Here is a 20525-nt window from a genome sequence, read left to right on the forward strand (position 1 = left end):
GAATTCAGTGTGAAAACACTTCCCAGTTCTTAAATGGAGAGGTAAAATGGAGTACAAATTGTTAAATTTTTTTTAATGGAGATAAATTGTGTATATTTTGGCTTATATTTATTTTTTAGTGGAATACTCCTAGGCATGCTTCCTGTGAGGCTGGATCACTTCCTGACCTGAAACAGGTGCCCTCAGTCCTCAAAGAGGTAATTTCAGGGTATATCTTTGAATTAGGTGATTCCAGGACAATTGGCAAAGCTGATTTATTTCCCAGGGATGAAACATGATGAGAAAATAGAGCTGGATCAAAAGTGATGAGGGAAATTTTTTCCCCTAAGGACTCCATAGAATAGTTAAGCATGGTTCATAAAAGTAGTTTAAGATCCACAAACACATTAAGCAAATTGATAATTTGAATTCCTCCCAAGGGAAAAGGGTACACTAACACTATAGTATCCTGTGTTACCCAGTAAATACTAATGAAATTCCATCAAAGTTCAGTTCAGCCTCTGTATCAGCAAAGAATACATTACAAGACACCCTCCAGCCCAGCCCAAATCTTGCAATGAGAGCAGTGTGTTGGTTTTGCCTCTGTGACTGTTAAAAGGTTTTTCACACTTAACTTGGGCATAACTTTTCTTGGGCTAAATTTTAATTGCTAAGAGTAGACTTAACCTCTTCACCTTTGGTATGGTAAATCTATTAATGGGGAACTATGCCATATTTTTCCTTACTTTCCTCATCTGCTCTAGAAGCAGAAAAAACATTGCCTATAACTTCCTGGAAAGCAAAAAACCTTATGTACAGATTTAATAATTTCCACTAAAGTATCTACTCTATATTAATTATAAATAATATATCTTTACAAAGATTAATCTGAAAGAACACTGGTTTTGATTTTTTTATGACATTAAACCCTAAATAACCGTCTGTTTTGCAAAGTAAAAGAATTGGTTTGTAATTTTTCATTGTAAGTTGCATCTACAGTATTAAGTTTATAACTAGTGTTAGTAGTGCATATGACTTCACTGTCTTCAATACAGCTGCATATATTAAGGTTAGCAGCTAATTTAGGAGCCTGAAGTTAGAAATCAAAAGCTAGGTGGGCAGCTGACCGAAGCAATCTTGCTCGAGTGCTGAACGTGTGTAGCTCTCATTTACAGCAGCAAAGGGATCACCTAGGTGATAAGAGATAATTCTTGTATCTGTAACCTGGTATTTAGGAATCCAAATAATTTCAAAGTTTGGCCCCTTATTGAAAGTGCTACAAAGCTCCCTTCAAAGTATATACAACTATTTCTTCAAGTCTTTTCAGACACAGGACTCTAGCCTGCACATTTTCCTCTTCAGACTCCATGTACCAGATTCACAGATAAAGCTGCTTCAGTGCTTTGGAGAAAGAATAAAATATTGCCATTTAAGCTAACTAGTAATCAACACACAACCCCCCTGAAAGGTTACATTGATTTATTTTAAATTAGGAAGCACCTCACTGACCACGCTCACACAAAATTCTGGATTTAAATTACTCAGTATTTCTCCAGGTCCTGAGTCCAAATAAAATTTACATGTAACTGATTTCCCTCCTTGCAACTCTCTCTACAATATAATTTGTGCTATGTCTTAAGAATATGCCAACAAACACCCCATGAATCACTGAGGAACTGCTCCATTTATACCTGATGTCAATTACAACCAGAAGTAGATTTGGGATCTTTTAGGATTCTGTGTGTAAGTAGGAAGAAGTCATTGCAAGGTCAAAATTTTCTAATCTTTCAGAATACAGCAAAATAATCATTTGCAAGTCTTGGTTTATTACTTCATCTCCTGTTTTACAATGCAAATTCAAAAGTAAACCTCCTTGTCAAGAAATTAAATCCTTAGCATTTATACAGTGTTTTATCAATTTAAACAAACTTATAAGCATGTCAGTCCTTCTACAAATGCTACTCTTTTAGGATATTAAAAGATAGCAAGATAGAGCCAGCGATATAATTCCACGGAATGGCCTAATACAATGCCAAAGACTAGCTGTTTTATTTTCTCCATTGTTTCCCAAGCTGCATATATACTGACTACTCTGGGGCAACACATGCTTCAACTCAGCACAATGAGACCTCACTTATGGTGCAGAAATGAAATCACAAATGTTGACATGTGTGGAGCAACTTTGGACTTAGACCAGCACACCTAAACGCAGAGCTGTCCTTCTGTCCACAGACAGTTCTACTTCTGGTGCTGCAAGGAGTCCACAATTGCACACCACATCCAGCACCATGTTTCCTGATTATTTGTAGGTGTAGCCTTGCTGAGCAGACAGAAGGATCCCTGAAGGAACACTTCGGTGTTGATTGCACCCCATGAGGGCAGGTAGACATTTCCACGAAGCCTTAGAGCAGAAAGTACAAGCATTCGTGAAGTCTGGATGGGGGGGCAGAAGGAACTTTCCTCAAGGGACCTGGTGTTCTGCAGGTGCTTTTGCAAATATAAAAAGAGAGGGGAACACGTGTTCCTCAGCAGCAGCAGCTCTGGGCAAACTGTGATAAAACAAACAAACGCAGCCTTGCTTCCACAGCCACCTCAGGGAAAGGGCCGATTTCGCAATCCCCACTTGTGCAAGCAGCCGCACGGCAGGAAAGGAGACCGCTCACCCAGGTCATTGGAGCCTCTGGCCCTAACAGAGTGCTTGTGTGTGAGCACGTCTCATCTTTGTGGTCTTTGAAATGTCATATTGGCTCCTCATCACATAGGCCACAGCCTTAGCAAACTAAAAATCCAAACCAACATCCAGAAACATAAAACCTCAACCCAATTTACAACCTAAATCTATGCAAAGCTCCAAAAATGGCTCCTAGATTCCACCATCCATGACATATAAAGAGAGGTTTAATAAATAAATTAAGAAAGCCAAACCACGCTGCAGCCTGAAAAACAGTACAGTTGAACTCTTATAGACTTTAACATACCTGACAGAAGAATTTGCACATTAACAACAGGTTAGGAGAGATATGTATCATCATGTATATGTCATCAGTCTTTATGGATTTAAGTTGGGAGATGCATCTACCTGCAGAATGATAATACAGCTGCATTTCTAAGTGCACCAGAGGGTCTTGACCTAGCAGAACCAAGCCTCTTGCATCCACTGAAGTCGATGAGTTTGAACCAACAACAGAGAGAGGAGATGAATAAAGACACCCCTGTAAAAGTTTTTAAAATTTAGTTCCCTTTTAAACAAAAGACCTAATGTTTTTAATAGACTTTTAACTTCACGTATGAACGTGTTACATGCAGCTGAACATGCAACAGGAAGGCTGTTAAACATGGGTAGTATGTATTGCACAACCAGTGAAAATACTTGAAGAAAATTGCTAGGACCCCACAAACTAGTTTTAATTAAAAGCACCCAATATCTCAGCAAGGCAGCTGATAATTAGCTTTATTATTGTAATTTAATATGCTAGACTTCACAATCTCTGTGAATGACTGTACTTTAGAACCATCTTAATTCTATTTTTAATTTCCGCCTCATCACACAGCTCAATGTAAATAATAACTACAAGGATGAGGGGTGGTCCTTTCTGAAAAGTAAAACCTGAGAGTCATATTAAGCACATTAGTGTCCTCACAGTTCTGTTTAAAAAAACCCTCCAGGTCTTTTAAAAGACTGTGTTAAAACAGAAAAAACCCACAGAAATTAAATGGATCAATTTCTCTCCCTTTACAGTAATTCCGTATTCAGCATTTTCTAAAAAGTCTAAGGAGATGTTTATTTTATTCATCCTTGTCTTGTGTAAATTCTGGTTAACTACACAAATTGACAATACAATTATGAGCATATAGTCAAATTACAATGGAAAGCTCCTGTCTGCAAAATGAAGGAAGCACTGTAATTCAACACACAAGATTAAGAAAAGAACTCTGCTAAGAGTGCTGATGTGAAACATTTACATGCCTGGCACATATAAAATTAATTTCCGTAGTAGTGAACAATTGTGAGGGCACAGAAAAAGTTGTCTCAAAGATCCTACATAGTTATCAGTTCTTTGGGAATTCTTTTTTCAAAGCACTGACAAATGATAAATACTCCATCTTCCATGCACATATGTAATTTCTGTATGCTCTCTTCTTAGTGTTCCAATGTGCTTAAGTCATGTTCATGGAACAATTCATTGTTGAAAGAGGTAATAAAAAAAAAAATCCGTTCTTCCATTGAAGCACTGAATGACATAATTTGTAAATACGAAAAAGGTTCTTCCTTCAAGTTTTTGAATTACAACCAGTCATTATAAATTGTTTCCACGATATGAGAAAAATATGAAGGCAATTTTCCTAATTAAGGCCACGTTTTATGAACTCATTAAACTCTGTCACCTTTATTCACTAAAAATCAAGCAGAAAAGTGGAATAAATTCACCATGACAAAGAAAATGCACACATTTCCATCATATAAATAAACCGACTAAAAAACCTGTGAGGTGTGTAAATTAAGACACTTAATCTAAGAACACTTCACATTCTTAAGTGGTCAAATTTAATTCTTGGATATTCTTCCAGGACTCACACTCAAGAGAAGGAAAGAAGCAAATGCAAAACTATACTTCTGGTATTCATATATAAATAGGATTTTAAATGTGTAGGACGTCCTTAGCACAGCATATCTAAATAAGCAATTGAGAAAACATAAGAGGATCCCTTTATGTCTAGGATTGTTATTGCTAAGTATCCCCAACAAGATATGAGTCATCAATTTGTCCAAATTATAGGAGGTTTCAGTAACTCTGCTTCATGATCACAGAATTGCTTCCTAATTTCCCTTCAAACTGTTCAAGCTGTTATGGATTATTAAAGGACATTATCAGCCTGAATAAGCGTACTAGAGTTCTGTGTGATATTTTTTCCCCTAAATAATCCTAAAAATAACTCCTAAAATTACTATAATTGAAATGAATTAGCAAGTTTCTCCACACTACATGTTTCAGTTAACTTGCTCTGCGTTTGCAAATATTTTGGACCCAGTCCACTCTGGACAATTCCCTCTTTATATTGCAACTGCTCCACTGTTCTCAGTGAGTTGACACAAGGAGAAAAATAGAAGCAGTGCAGCAGGGAATCAGATCTATCTTACAGAGCAAGTTTCTTTTTTACTGAGAGAACTAGAACAACTGGGATCAGGAGAAGAAATGTAAATTTTTCACATGAAATGCACTTCAAAATAAGCCAAAGAAGTGTACAGTTCCTATTGCTTAAGAAAAAAAGGACAATTTCAGTGTGACTGCTCTTCAGAAACTGCAGTCTGAATGGCCTTTTGAAGCATTTATACAAGAAGCATGAGCATGCCATGCCACACAGATCCCAAACCTGCACTGTCCTATCACCATGAATTTGCAATGGTACAAATAAAGGTACTAACATTCGCACATATTCTCTGAACTAGGACCTACCTTTGCAGCCACCACAACTGTGATCATAGTGATCTGCTCAGTGCAAAAAACCCCTGAAACATCCTGTCATTCACCAGCTTAAAGTGTGGAGGAAGGTGTGTCTTAAAGGAGAATGGTGAGGCAGAAGTTGTTATGCTTTATTAAAGATGCACCACAATACACCCCCGGGGGGCTAACATAATTTTGTTTAAATTTAGGTAGTAAACAATACTCTTGCTGACTCCCAGTTGTAGTTATGTTTATGTATAGATTAGAGATGAAGGAGCAACAGATCACAGCTGATCTCGGAAGCAGGGAGTTTCCTAGCTGAACTCAGCCCATTTTGCTGGAGAGCCACTAGGGAGATAAAACTCTTGAAGCTACTTCAGATGAGTGGAAGGTATTTAAATTAGCCTCCTGTTTAAAAATTGCCATAAAGTTGACAAGACTGAGGCTGTCTGTCTTGTCTCGGATGGAGTTCATGGTCGTCTCTAAATGCTGTGCCCCTCCAGCGGGGACAGGGAGAGATAATTGTTTTTTGGATTGCATAAAAAACCCCAAAACCGAGAAAGCAGCAAAGAGTAGGTTTTTCTCTGTCTCTTTTGACTCTTGCATTGCATTGCAAGCATTTATAAAGTGCTTCCCAAAGAATCATAGTCCCAGAAAAACTGATAACAGCCCTTACCTTCTACTCAACTGACAGAATGTATTCCTGGTATCCTCTGAAGGTATCTGACCACTGCATTTATCCCAACAGTGTTTGTCCAGCAGCACAGCCTCCTCCCCTTTCTTTTGGGGAAGGGTTCTGAGAAGAAAAATCGTTCCCAAACCTTTCTTTATGTGTGATCTTATACTTCCTAGAAAAGTAGAGTTTGTTGCTTAGGAGGGGAATTCCAGGGGCGCCCATTAGAGTGCCAGCAGTGCATCCTGCCCTTCGCTCATAAGGACGACAACATTTTCCAAAGAACCCATTACTGCTAGGTTACATTTTACTACCTTACTATGTTTTCTTTGGTCTAATTCAATTGGTTTTAATAACAGTGGAAAGTAATGACTGGTTAAAATGTAATCAAATACATATGTGAATCTTGACTGAAAAACAATAAAATTCACTATGGACCCAGCTCTTCTTGCACATAAAACACGAGAAAAAAAAGACCCACAACTCTTCAGTGGATGTTTTTCCTGACAAAGACCCACACAATTAGACTGTGATCGATTACTTTTGATATCTCCTGGACTTTTTAAGAAAGCATTACAAAATATGATCTGGCAGAACACCAGACAATTCATGATAGGCTTCTCTTCTGTTGCACAAATACAGACTGGACCCATTTCCTTGTTTTCTACAAGATTGTGACATTAGTCTAAGAAGTACCTAAGCTCAAATAAAATATGCCTGGAAATATTTTTGGCTTCATTTAGGAGTTATCCAATTTTAATGGTGAGAAACAAGTTTTGTATTGTCGTAAAACTCTGTGGATTAATTCTCCACTTACATTTCTGCATTGCTATGCAGTCGAAGTGGTAAACAGACCAGGTTTTTAGTATTAAGGTCCACAAGGGAAAGGAAAACTGCTACAGTAATGTCAAAATGGAGACTATTGCATTTTTTTTAATCGCACACTATATGTAACACAAATGACAGAGGTGTCATTCGTGCTTATATAAAGAAAGAGGCAACCAGACCATTGCTGGAGTGAGCTCCGGTAGCCAGGAACTGAGGTGCAAAGTCACAGGTGTATAAGAAGCTTGTCTCTTTAGTGCAGGTCCTGCGTATGGGACCTACTAAAAATATACCAACTCGCTTTGCACACTTGGAGTTAGGTAGCCAGCCTGGGAAACACTCAACTGGGATAAATGATGCACACAGGATCAGTGTCTAATCTTCTACAGTTACTGGGAGCATGAAGGGCAGAGAAACAAGAGTCCTCTGCCCTGTCTTCCCATCATTACATTGGTCCACAGAGGACTAATGGTCCAGTGGTGTGGACCACTAACCTCTGGTCCACAGAGGTTAGTGATCTCTTTTTAATTACTGGGGTCCACCAGTCCTTCCTGATTGAATTAGGACAGTCAGTACAATTCCACACTATGCCTCTGCATTTCTGTCACTTCTGGAAGGTGTACCCAGGAGGCAGAGGACTCTTGCAGGTATCAGTGCGTTAGGTTTGAAATCTTGACTCCTGAGGATGTCCAGAATGGGACTACCGTTGACTTCATTCTGGACAGTCTTCTTGTGCAGTGGAAAAAACACTGCCTTCTCCTTGGCTTTTTACATTTCATTTACCTTATCATTAGGGACATAATTTCTATTTATATTTTTTTATAAACTTGCAGTTCAAGTTTTAATTTTAAGTGCCTTTACTCAAATAAAAGAAAAAGAAAAAGAGCACTTGGATAGTCGTCAATACTAATATTTGTGAGAAAAACTTTAAGGTTGGAAGTGAGTCTGCGATAATAGAAATATGAACTAAGGAAAGTGCCGAGCTCTGCAGAATTTTGGACACTTCCCCCATGCAGTTCTGCTAAGGACAGCTATCATTTTAAGAGTTCTTGGTCTTGCATTTGATCTCCACTTTGTTTCTCATGTACACGTGCATCAGTTTCAAAGGCAAAAAGCAATGAGGCACACAGCCATCAAACTAAAACTTTGTAGAGGTTTGCTAAGCATTGAGGCATCTTGAAGGGTTGGGGGCGTTTGGGATTCTGAGCAATATATCCTTTATTTTTTATTCAGTTTTAAAAAAATCTATGAATTAAAATCAAAGCAGAGCATGTCAATATTAGAAAGAAACTTCTGCATGCAAGTGATGACACCTTTTGGAAAAGGGACATAGTATGAACTACCGTATGCTACTGTTATATTAACCCAGGAAGACGAATACTGAGTGTTTTCACAAGTAAACATGATCAAATCCATTCTCACTTTTTTGACTTGCTATTTAATTTCCCTCATTAGAGAAGAGAAAGAAGAATGAACAAAGTTACCTAGGGGAAAAAAAATCAATTTCATTTTGAAAATTCGTAAGTACCTACATTTTCATATAAGAAAGCCATCTCATCCTTAATTTTTCTACTTCATCAAGACTCTGAACACCACAAACTATGTGATTCACCAGCAAGGCAAGAGAACAGTGCCGCAAGGCACTCGGAACATGCCCCTGCTTAGTCGATTCAGATAAAAGTCTCTCCAAATACTTGGAAGGAATTTTAGTACTTATTTCTAAATGCAATAGGTGATTATGTTTTTCCTTTACATTTCAATGATCATTTATAATGTTTAATACAGAGTCATACAACATGGTGCTCCATATGCATGTGAGTTACAATTGATGTGAGCAGTCAACTGAAGCTAACAGAGTGCGTCTTTTAAAGGATTTGGCCCTTACAATGCATTACAGCTCCCGTTTTAAAACTAGACTATTAAAGCCCAGCAAATGGGTTATTAGGGTGAATGCATGAAATACAATCAGGATTAGATACTTAGTTTATTTCATTTGAGTATTTTTTTTGGACGGCTGGACAGTAAATGCATATGGATGTGACCTGGCTATTCAAAAGAAAAATTCTTAGTCAGGAAACTCTCATTCTAACTTCTGATTCCCACACAAAGTCCTTTTTAAAACACTGCTTGCACTTACATGTGCAAGCAGACACAGTGCAAGGAAAAAAAAAAGAGTAAAAGAGAAAAGAAACAACATTATATTACTCTATAATAATTTACATATGTAAGGCAGTAACCATACTGATCTAAAAATTCTTGCATTTCACGAAACATCCCCGTTTTGAGACAAATTGCAATCATAAACTACATTTTTTTTCTGACACAGTATTATTAACTTTTAACAATTTTGGAAGCAGAATGCTTTGCACAATGTCTGGCAGTATTACCATACCTTCTAGAGCAAGGTGGAAAAGTAATCCAAGAAGTAATCAGGTTTCTTGAAGCACAAAATTAAAAGTTTCCTTAGAATCGACTGCTGCACTGGGAAGTTGCTTCTCCACACGCACAGTTTCTAACTACACACATCTTCTCCAGCAATGACTACAGAGCGAAACCGTCCCTTCGCAGAGAGGGTAACTTTAGGAGGCAGGGTGAAAGAAAACCTCCAGCTGTGAGAGGCTGTATCGCCAGGAGGAAAAACTTCTGGTGACACCGCTATTCGGAAGTCAGCAACTTCTCCTCTAACGCCGCTCCCCTCGAGCGCGCAGGGCTCGCTAATTTTACAAGTTTCTAATGGCTTTTGCAACCTCCGTATCTGCCTCCCCTCTAGGAACTGCAGCCGCGAGTAATTCGAACTTGGGCTTTGAACGGACCGAGGTGCTGTAACTGACTCGAGGAGGAGAGAACGGAGCGCTCCGCACCCGCTGCTGCCTGGGGCAACGCTGCTGCCCCCCCGCCGCCTCCCTCCCCTTCGAATCCATGAACACCCCTCCTCGGCCAGCTCCTGATGGATACTCATCCCTGAAATTTTAAGGAAAAGCTGCAAAACGCCTGGATAACATCCCCCCGCCCTCAAAATTAAATAAAAATAAAAGAGCAGCGGTTCAGTGTTTCCAAATTTAAATATATATATATGTATATATATGTAGGAAGAATGCGGGTGGGACGGGGAGGAGGGGAAGAGAGAGGTGGGTAGGCGTGGGATGGGGTGCGACTGAGTAGTTAAATATATATATACACATAAAAGAATGCGGGTGGGATGGGGAAGAGGGGAAGAGAGAGATGGGTTGGCATGGGATGCGGTGGGATGCGACGGGTCGGGATGCGGTGGGATGGGACGGAGTGGGATGCGGTGGGATGCGACGGGTCGGGATGCGGTGGGATGGGACGGAGTGGGATGCGGTGGGATGCGACGGGTCGGGATGCGGTGGGATGGGACGGAGTGGGATGCGGTGGGATGCTACGGGTCGGGATGCGGTGGGCTGGGAGGACCTGCCTGCTGGTCCCGGCGCTGTCCCACCTCCCCGCCCCGCGGTCCCCGCGGCGGCTCCGCTCCATGTGCCGACGCTGCCCCGCGGGCGGCGGCTCCGCGCCCGGTACCTCCCCCCTAGCCCGCCCCCAGCCCCGCCGAGGGGTTTTACCTGGCGAGGTGGTTGCTCCGGGGGCTCCCACAGAGCCGGGACCCCGAGGCAGAGCCCGGAGAGAGCGGTGCGGTTGGGTGTCACACGCCGTCGGACGCGGGCATCCACCTGTAACGCCCGGGAGCTTCGGTTAAAGCCGTCGGAGCATCCTCCTTTATCTCAACATCCCGTGCCTTTTAAGCACTTGAATACAACGTCTCAGGATGAGAACTTAAGTCACTTTCTCAGCGCCCGCGACAGAGTCGCTGGAATCCAGACCTCACGCTCCAGCCCAGAGGGCACAGTGAACCTGACAGATATTACTTGTATGCTTAACAGTTAAGCGCATATACACCCTGTGGAGGATCAGAATGTCATTTTCACCGTGCTTCAGTTCCTCATCTACAATATGAGGATAGCAGTACTTCCTTTCTCCCATCCTGTCTTTATCTGTGCTCTCATGCTACAAAAAAAATTTAGGCATAACTTTGTGCATGTGAATAACCTCATTGACTTACAAGGGACAATTCGGAGATGCAAAGTTAAGCAAGCATGTAAGCATTGGAAAGATCAGGGGCTTATAATGTAGGCTCGTCAGAACAGAAACCTTCTACAACTTACTGAAAGTTTATACTCTACAACAAAATGAGGACTCTAATGCTAAGTTTGGCTTCTTTTAGGACAGGAATGGCAAGACTGTATGTGGGGATTTATTTCAGGTGCTCCCTCCCTCTGCAGATGTGATTACAGTGTGCTTCACAATATCTGGGTGCACTCAAGATGAGACAGATGTACCTAGTGTTTCTTATTTCCTTTAAATTTTCTCTCACTGTGTCTTTACAGAGATACAGAACCTTTTACTACAACTTATAAACAGACTTCATGGATCCGATGGGGTTGACAGCCAGAATCAAATTCTCCTCTTATTTTTTTTCTAGAATACCCCCACATCTCTCACAAGGTTTGCATACAGGGAAACAAGAGCATTTGATCAGTAGTGTACAACTCAGCACTAAACAGAAAGTAAGGACTAAGAAAAAGATTCACAAAAAGATCCACAAAAGCCACCACCATAGGCTCAGCAGTTAGTACCTTTCTCCAGGAAATCCCAAAGAGCTCTGCCTCAGCAAGACTGGGAAATACAGGCAGGGAGTAGTTTACCAACCACCCTCTTGAAAAATGGTAGTTAGTGAATTCAAGGGAATGCAGCAACTTTCTGCAGACACCTGCATCTGGATATTTCAAGGTAAAAGGCCAGACACTCCATTGATGAAGAGCACTTTCAGGAGCTGTTTGCTGTTCTCCCATGCTCCAGGTCAAGGAGGACCCTCAGGCCAGCAGCTCTGAGTGTGCCCCAGCCTACCAGAGGGAGATGGTTTGGTAGATTTCACACCGTGCAAGCCATGTTTCTCATTAAAGAATTTTATAATATATATATAATATATATATATTATATTATAATGTATATATTCTTATTGTTATAATATAATGATAAGAATTTTAAGCTCAGAATCAAGTTGCTGGACATGTGTGAGCTGAGCCTGCTGAAGTCAAATTTTGTGAGGCGTTAACCATCTTCTGCAGCTTGCTGAGCTGAGATTTGTTAACAGCTCATAGCAACTCTCAGGATTTAGGATATGTTGTGAAGACCCTTTTATGGCTGATACCCTTGAGAATTACCAGTGGATCAGTCATGGCAGCACTGAGCTCACTGCTGGCAGCCTCCTCTCGAATGCAGCAACTTTCTTGCTGGGACAGTGGCAGTGGGTAGTTTGTGGAGAGATCCACTGGCCCAATGATGCCTTTTCTAGCTTGTTCAAAATCTGTTAAGGAATGGTTGCAGACATACACTTTGGCACTTGCCTGAGGAGCCGGATTCTATAATCATTTTATTGAAGTATTTCCATTGACATAACTGGGAATTTTGGATGCACCAAAGTGGCTTGTAAAAGATATAAGACAGAGCAATGTATAGCAAAAAACCCAAAAAAACGAGTGGCCTTACAGATGTCTAATTCATTGCCAGCTAAATCTTACCTCAGACTAAATCTACAGAGCTTTTCCATTGCTGTCAGTTCTATTGTGGGAAGCATCTAACAAGGCTGCACAGTGAATGGTTTCCTTCACATTAATTCTTAAATTTAAATAGTAATTGTTACTGCAGGAGCTATGCTGTTTCTACTGTTGTGTATTACCATTTCACATTTATTGCTTTCTTACAGCAGTCTTAGCAACCTGAGCCTTAAAAATGGAAGGCACGCCACATTCAAGCTGCTTAAGTCCATTAACAGGCAGGTGATCATAACTAAACACAAAAATACAACAGAAGAGTTCTGCAAATAGAGAATCAAGAAATAAGTTTTAAGCACAGAGCATGCACATTCTCTTTAACAGCTGGAGTGCACCAGGCAGGTGCTTCTCTTGCCTTTCCACTAGAAGATTTATATTGTAGTCCTAATTCTTCAGCGAATGGCCAGGATACAGTGCCCAGAGGGTTTGCTTGCAGGATTTTGAACTTGTTGGGTGAGTAGTTCTCCTTCAGTTTGGAAAATGGAAGTTCTGCTCAGGATAAGAATGGTGAAGATTTATCACCCAAAGCATGGTAAATTTCCAGAGGCACAAAAAGTAATGGATGTTGTTTTGTATAGCTAGAAATCTCCCCCAAACCACCATTTCTACTGTAAGACTAAATGTGACCACCTTGGTTTCACAATTCTTATCGTACCTAATCCTTCCATCCTGAGAACGCCCCCCGCCGAGCGATTTTGCTCTCAGATGGCTCTTTGTGCATTGCAGTGCCAGAAGTGCTTAAGAAAATATCATGGACCTCACACTAAGCAGTTGACAGGCACCTATTTGAATATAACCTAGACATACAGATCACTCTTCTTATTCCACAAAATGTCTAATATTTAGTAGATCTTCCATTGTTTATATTTTTTTATCCATTAACTTCCAGTCTCAGTTTTTGTAACTGAGAAAATAACACTGTTGCCTTTTAGCAAAGTTCTAGTGCTTTTACCTCAAAAAGGGCTCAAAGGTTTCCTCTCTTTACACATTGTGGGAAATGCCACCTCTGCTACTGATAGGTAAATACAACATATCAGGACCAAAATCTTTTTTCTTTCCCATCAACCTGTTCTTGTCTTTTTCCTTTTTTCATTGCTGTGCTGACTACTCAGCCACTGTTGCAACGTATTTGTTACTCACCTCTCTCCTAACTTAGCTTGCATCAGCTTCCCACTGTCCTTTAGTTGATCTCTCCCATCATTCTCGTTTCTCATTTGTATATAAGCATTTCAGGTAATTGTCTCTAGGCTTTTTTTCCCATGTAGACTGGGACTGACCTTCTTGAACTCAACTACTAGTCCCTTGCTCTCTCTAGTCTGTGTATTTTCCACTGACTTCTACATACTGTCGTTTTTGAGTCATCTGTGCACAATTAGAAAGCCTCCTTTTTGGTCTTCTGTACCTCAGCCTCCCAGTTTTTTCTTTGTGAGCTCTTATCTAGAGGCCAGAGAAACTCACAGTGCCTTATGGACACTACCACAAACATGAAATAAATAATTGTTGTAAAAATGGAAGGAAATGTGGATGACTACTGATCAGATATATGAGATTTTAATCTGTATGTAGGTGAAAGGAGAGAAAAATTAACAGTTTGTCATCAGTGTCTTTGTTAACTTCTTTCCATTTTAGGAATATTAAATGCAAACAGTCATTGGGCACTGGAACAGGCTGCCCAGGGAGGTGGTTGAGTCACCTTCCCTGGAGGTGTTTAAGGCACGGGTGGACAAGGTGCTAAGGGGCATGATCCAGTAGGTCTCTTCCAACCTGGTTATTCTATGATTCTATGATTCTAAAGAGAGGGGGTTTTGTTTTCAAAAAGGGATAGAAGAATATTTCACAGTAAGGGATTGCAACAGGCTGAGTATGACTGCAGATATTTTTTTGACATCAAGATCAGGTCTGTATAGTATGACTAGTGAATGATTGACTGAAGTGGAACCGTAAGGTTGAATGACATTTGCTGTTCAGCAAGAAGCATCTTGAGCTTATATGTTTTTACAGTTTTGGTGGAATTAAACACTCTGGTTATGGGTGCACACATGTACATACACATGCACAAAACACTTGGGGAGGGGTGTGCCAAAGATGTCATCAGTCCCACACATTGAATCATATCACTGATTGAAAAGTGTCCCTTCTAAAGCTTTCTGTTCATAACTACATCTGGACCAAACTTAAACATGGACCCAGGACAAATCCAGGAGCTTTCACTTGCATCTAGCCTGTTATCTCCTTGTTTATCCAGTTGATCTCCGGCATTTTTGCTCAGACAGCTCTGGAAACCTGAAGAACCGGTTGGTGGAACAACTGGCCAGTAGGTCTGCTAACCTGACATGTGCAGTAGAGATAGGAACTAGCCACACCATCATTCCATTTCATAGGGTAGGTACACTGTAATTATTGCTAGTTATGTTTAGGCAGTGCTCAGAGTTGCTAGTTAATGGGTGTCACTTTACCACAAGCTGTTCCAAGGAATTTGCTGTCTTCTCAGTCAATGTGAATTGCCTATCCTATCTACCAAAATGGGATATTCTTTATTGCAGGCTAATCAGCCTTGTCAGGGACTTGGTTACATACATTAATACCTGTGTATCGGGGAAGGAAGGAATGACATGATTTCTTTCTACAATAGGAAAGTACTGACTACAGAAGGCTAAGGTGCTACTGGTAGCAACAGCAGCCTCAGCTAGGATGCAACTAAATAATTGCAGGAACCACACTTCTTGGCTTTGAAGACCACGAAAAAATTATTCTGCATATGAAAGCATGGCATATAGGATTTATCCTAATGTAACTGAAACCAAAATTCTGAAATGCCTCTTATAGCCATGGAAAAATATTTGCTGCTTCACCTGTTTTGTGTGATAAACCTGATTTAAGCTTCTTTTCTGTGGATAGTTTTACATCAGATATACAAAAAATTCAACTTCTAGTTACATCTGGAAACAACTATTGAAGTCCCATAGTTATTCTAGCTTTCCAGTGTTAAAAGTGAGAACCAAAATGCTTTAGTCAGAGAGACAAATTTAGTATTAATTGATATTTCTCTTACTTAAAATGCCTCTGAACAGGGCCACAATAATTTCTGTAGTAACACCTATCCATAAGGTTTCCAGAACTCTGATCAGGCACAGGGGGAAACATGCTGAGTCCAGCACAGGCCAACAAAGATGATGCAGGGATTGAAGCATCTGTCCTATAAAAAAAGGATGGAAGAGCTGGGTCTGTTCAGCCTGGAGAAGACAAGGCTTGAGAGGGAACTTATTCATCTATCTAAATACTTGTTGGGAGGAAATGAAGAAAAGGGAGCCAGGCTCTCTGCAGTGGTGCTCACTGATAGGGGAAGAGACAACAGGCACAGGAAATTTCACCTCAACACAAGAAAGCACTTTTTTTACTGTGAGGGTGTTCAAACAGTGGAACAGGTTTATCAGAGTGGTGGTGGAGTCTCCGTATTTAGAGACATTCGAACCCCATCTGGACGTGGTCCTGGGCAACTGGGAAACTACCTCTGGCTGACCCTGCTTGAGTGGAGGGGTTGGATAAGATGGTCTCAAGAGTCTGCAGTTAGAAAAAAGCAATCATCTGCCTTTCAGAGGTGATTAAATCTACATATAAATTTGAAACAAGAAATATCCTATTATGTTGGTTCCTGTTACTGATCCCTTCCAAGACTTGTGAATTCATAAACTATAGCTGTAGTTGTGCCTCAGTTAAAATTTCTCAAGTAATTTTCCTTTTGGAAAAGAGGGGTAAAGCTTTTCTGTTTATACAACTAAGAGGGTTTATCACACTTCCTTCACGTCATCCATTGCATCCAAGGTTCCATTTATTTATTTATTGCACACATATTATGACATGGAAGTGCTATAGCTGTCAGTGTACAGGGTGAAGATGGCAGTTGTTAGGACCTAATCTACCTGGGTAGAGATGAAGATGTCCCTAAGCCTAGTCAGATACTGGATTTATTCCAAAAGTCACATATTTAATCAGACATTTCTCTGATACTAGAATTGTGTAAGAGCTGGCAAAGGTTTCTCTTGAGAGACTACTGCCAAAATTAATCCTACCTGAGAAGGTAGCTAGATACAGGGAAAAGACGTAGTTTTATTTTTATGTGTCCTTAATCTTAACTTAATAAAGTAAGGAAGACATTGGAAATTCAGAATGATAGTTGACTGGCAAATGGAGAGTTTATTCTCTTCCTCAACTATGCTTATGATTACTCCCCAAAAAGTCATATACACAGATTAAAAAACTTGAAAATAGATATCTGTCTGATCTTCTGGCAAAGGCGAAATGAAACAAGTCTGCTGTCAGCTCAATGCTCTCTACTCGAAGCAGGAGACAATACAAAGATGTGTTAAGGAACCAATGTATTGGTCATAGAGGTTTGCTTTTTAATTTTCTTTTAAACCATCTCTCAAAGTCTCTTGGTTATTTTTTCAAATTAGAAAGCTCTAATGAAGTCAGATAAGAAAGATTCAGAAGTGTGTTATGCTTGCTTTTCAGAAAGAATAAACCATTAATAATACTGCTACTACTTGAAGGACTGATCCAACTTCTTTGCTTGCAAAAGCTTTGTTGACCAATCCTGATTTTTTTCCAAGATCACAGATTTATATTTTGGGTTGTAAGTGACCCCTAGAAGTCATCTAATCCAACCCCTGGCAATAAGTAGTTAATTTATTACTGATAATTATTCAGTGAAGATCTCTGAACGCTTGAATGCATGGTAGTTCAACATTCAATTGTTTTATTTGATTACCTGAGTCATATAATGTTGTTTCTGAACTGTCAGAAAGTGGTAAGAAAATCCAGACTCTAGGGAATCTATTATTCGTTCTGTGAGAGATTTGTTTTCTCTGAAGATTTCTATTGATAAAGCTCAGTTCAGCTTTACAATAAGTACACCCATGCAGCCCTAGAAAATGACACTGGTGTCCGTGAGATTTGCTGTCTTCTACAAGCCTCACTTTGTTTGGGTGACTGTCCACTAAGATCCCTGTATATAGTTAGCGATGAATTTTAATTTCTGATACTTGCTGCACAATTGTGCCAAATATCCTGAATTTGGAGAAACAAACTAATTTTCAATAAATATCTTTGTGTCTTCCTATTCCAATGTATTTCAATACAGCTCAGAGTGTGTATCTCCTCCGTGGATTATCTTATTTAAAGTTAATGATGACAGGTATGTGGTCAGAATGCCGTTGTGGTCAGGGTGCCGTTGTGATCTCTATCATTTGTTGGAAACCTTTCTTGTTTAATAGCAGTTAAAACTTTCTGTTAAGGAATCTAAGAGGGACCTTTCTTCTACAATAAGAGCAGTGAAGCAAGGTCTGGACATTAGTGCCGCAGTTTACAAGTAAGAGTCTTAGACAGTGTTGACTGTTCAATTTTGGGTGAAAGTTCATTCTCCTTGTATCATAGTTCTCTGTTGAAAATGACAATGTTGCCACTTCTTGATTTTGCAAGGGTGCTTATAGGACACCATAAGCGTTTTGAAAATTCAGGAAGTGTGATAAAGGAATTAATTATAAGGACATACTTGGGCTCCTATAGGACATACTTGGGCTCCTTTGCCTTAACTTTAATATGGCCAGATGACAACTCAGGTGTGAGCTTGTGGTGGATTAATCTTGGCTGGCTTCCAGGTGCCCACCAAGCTGCTCAGTCCCCTTCCTCAGCAGAACAGGGCGAAAAAATATGGTGAAAAAACTCATGGGTCAGGATAAAGACACAGATATCACTCACCAGCTATTATGACGGGCAACACAGACTGAGCCTGAGGAAGTGAATTCACCTTATTTCCAGTTAATAACAGAACAGGATAGTGAGAAAGTAAAAATAATAAAAAAGGAAAAACACCTTCCCTTCATTTGTCTTCTTCCCCTCCTGACTCATCTATCTTATCCTCCCTAAGTGGCACAGAGGAACTGGGAATTTCTTTGTGATCAGTTCATAACACTATCTCTGATGCTCCTTCGACCTTGTACTCTTCCTGTTCTCCAGTGAGGGCTCTCTTCCACTGGAGATGGCCCTTCATGAACCACTGCAACAGTCCTTCCCATGAGCTGTAGTTCTTCAAGAATTGCTCCAGTGTGGGTCCTTCCCATGGGTTACAGTCTTTCAGGAACAGACTACTTTAGATTGGGTCTCCCACAGGGTCACAGGTCCTGTCAGAAAACTTAGTCCTGTATGGGCTCCTATCCATGGGCTGCAGTTCCAACCAGGAGCCTGCTCTAGCATGTGCTTTCCACAAGGTGAAGCTTCTTTCAGGGCACATCCTCCTGCAGGGTGGATATTTGCCCCACTGGCTTCAGGGGACAACGTGCTTCACCATGGTCTTCTCCATGGACACCAGCAGCATCTCTGATCTGGCACCTGGAGCACTCCTCCTCCTTCTTCACTGGTCTTGCTGTCTGCAAGGCTGTTTCTCTTATATTTTCTCATAGCTGCTGTGCAGTATTTTTTGGCCATTCTTAAATACATCATCACAGAGACACCACCAGCATTGCTGATGGACTCTGTTTTGGCCAGCAGCAGTTCTGTCTTAGGACTTGTTTGAATTGGCTCTGTGCGACATGGAACTGCTCACAGAAGGCACCCCTTGCTGCTCCTCTGCTCCTCCTCCCTTGCCTTTACTTGCAAGGTAAACCTAGTGACCTAGAAGACAAATAGCCACACTAATGCTAGCTTGAAGATACCAGCACAGCTGTCTGACTTCCACTGTAGAGCTGCTTACTGCAGCAGATGCACAGCATAAGCAGGGAGCACTGTAACCCTTCCCTTTTTCTGGGAGCAGACATGCCCATTTGGCATGTGAGAAACCTTTTACAACCTGGGCTGCTAAAATGCTGTACTTCCCATTATTTTTATTATTTATATTATCTGAAAAGAAGCAGATGCCACTCAGGGACTAGTACTCCATCGTGTGTGGCAGTGCGCAAACAGTTCAAGACCTGTATTTAATCAATGGATAACCAACATTTACACATAGCTCAGGGAACACAGGAAATAGTGAGATTTTATTAGGAAAATCAATAGCCTGGGACTTGAAGCATAAAATCATTGCAGTTGTAAACATTTTGCAGGGATAATAGCTTTGAACAGGTTCAAGTCAGAAAAAAAATTTAGCCAGGATGGTACATACTGACACATCCTTCCCATGCCCACAAGTAACCAGAGAAAGTGCTAATCTGAAAGGAGAATGAGAAGGCTGGGTTGAGTGGTCAGAGATGCAAGAACTTCCCAACAGAATCAGAGTAATTAAAGCAAATCTTAGACTAAACCAAGGATGGAGAGCCAGGAGAAGATAAACTCTCCCAAACCATATGCTAGGGCAATGATGTTTCCAGCATTTTGAAAACACAACACAAACAAGAAGGGATAGGATAGGCTTGTCTGTGACAAGCCTGATAGGCAAGATGAAAGGTGACTGAGACACAAGATGATAAGAATTTAAACGTGAATTTCAGCTATGGGCAGGCCTATGAAGGTCCCCACCTGGTTGACGTCGTTTAGAAAGGATCCACAGCTTTCAGGCATATTCTTTAGAGGAGGAGACAATGAAGATGGTTTGTAGGGAAGGCCACATTATTTACTTGTTCTGAAGAATTATTTTTGTTATGGAGTCGATTGTGTCAGACTAGGTATTAACTGTGTAGCTGTCACAGCTTCTTTTTATCCCGTGCCTGCCCCTTCCCTAGGTGTGTCCTACATAATGAATGCCTCAGGAGATGCAAGACGGAGATGGGTGATATTAGGGTGAAATTAGCCATAAAGAAAACATTTAAATAAAAATGATTAACCCAGTGTTAGAGCTATTATGGGACTGAAAAGAAATGTCAGAGAAAAAAAATGTGTACCACGACTGCCCCATTACGCTATAATTAGTTTATCTTTGTATAATTTATGGTTAAGCCTATGCCAATGAATTCCAGCAAGAAGAAGACCCTGGCCTGTGGCAAG

The 20525-nt window shown here is 40.5% G+C and overlaps 1 protein-coding gene across 5 annotated transcripts in view; it reads right to left on the reverse strand.

Moving 5' to 3' along the window:
• Positions 1-10571, reverse strand: part of IKZF1 (IKAROS family zinc finger 1) — a 66553-nt gene extending 55982 nt beyond the window's left edge. The window contains exons 1-2 of one of the 5 annotated variants that reach the window (XM_069853437.1): positions 9314-9655; positions 3059-3191 (exon numbers count right to left, since the gene is read on the reverse strand). In XM_069853437.1, coding sequence (XP_069709538.1) covers positions 3059-3083 — 25 coding nt within the window. In that variant the 5' untranslated portion in view covers positions 3084-3191; positions 9314-9655. Of the gene's footprint in view, positions 1-2957; positions 2981-3058; positions 3192-6099; positions 6122-9313; positions 9656-10502 lie in introns of those variants that run through there. The other 4 variants (XM_069853442.1, XM_069853440.1, XM_069853441.1 and 1 more) reach the window with 4 other exon arrangements.
• Between the last annotated feature and the right edge of the window lie 9954 nt (positions 10572-20525).

This window comes from Phaenicophaeus curvirostris, chromosome 3 (genome assembly GCF_032191515.1).
Source record: "Phaenicophaeus curvirostris isolate KB17595 chromosome 3, BPBGC_Pcur_1.0, whole genome shotgun sequence".
Taxonomy (NCBI): domain Eukaryota; kingdom Metazoa; phylum Chordata; class Aves; order Cuculiformes; family Cuculidae; genus Phaenicophaeus; species Phaenicophaeus curvirostris.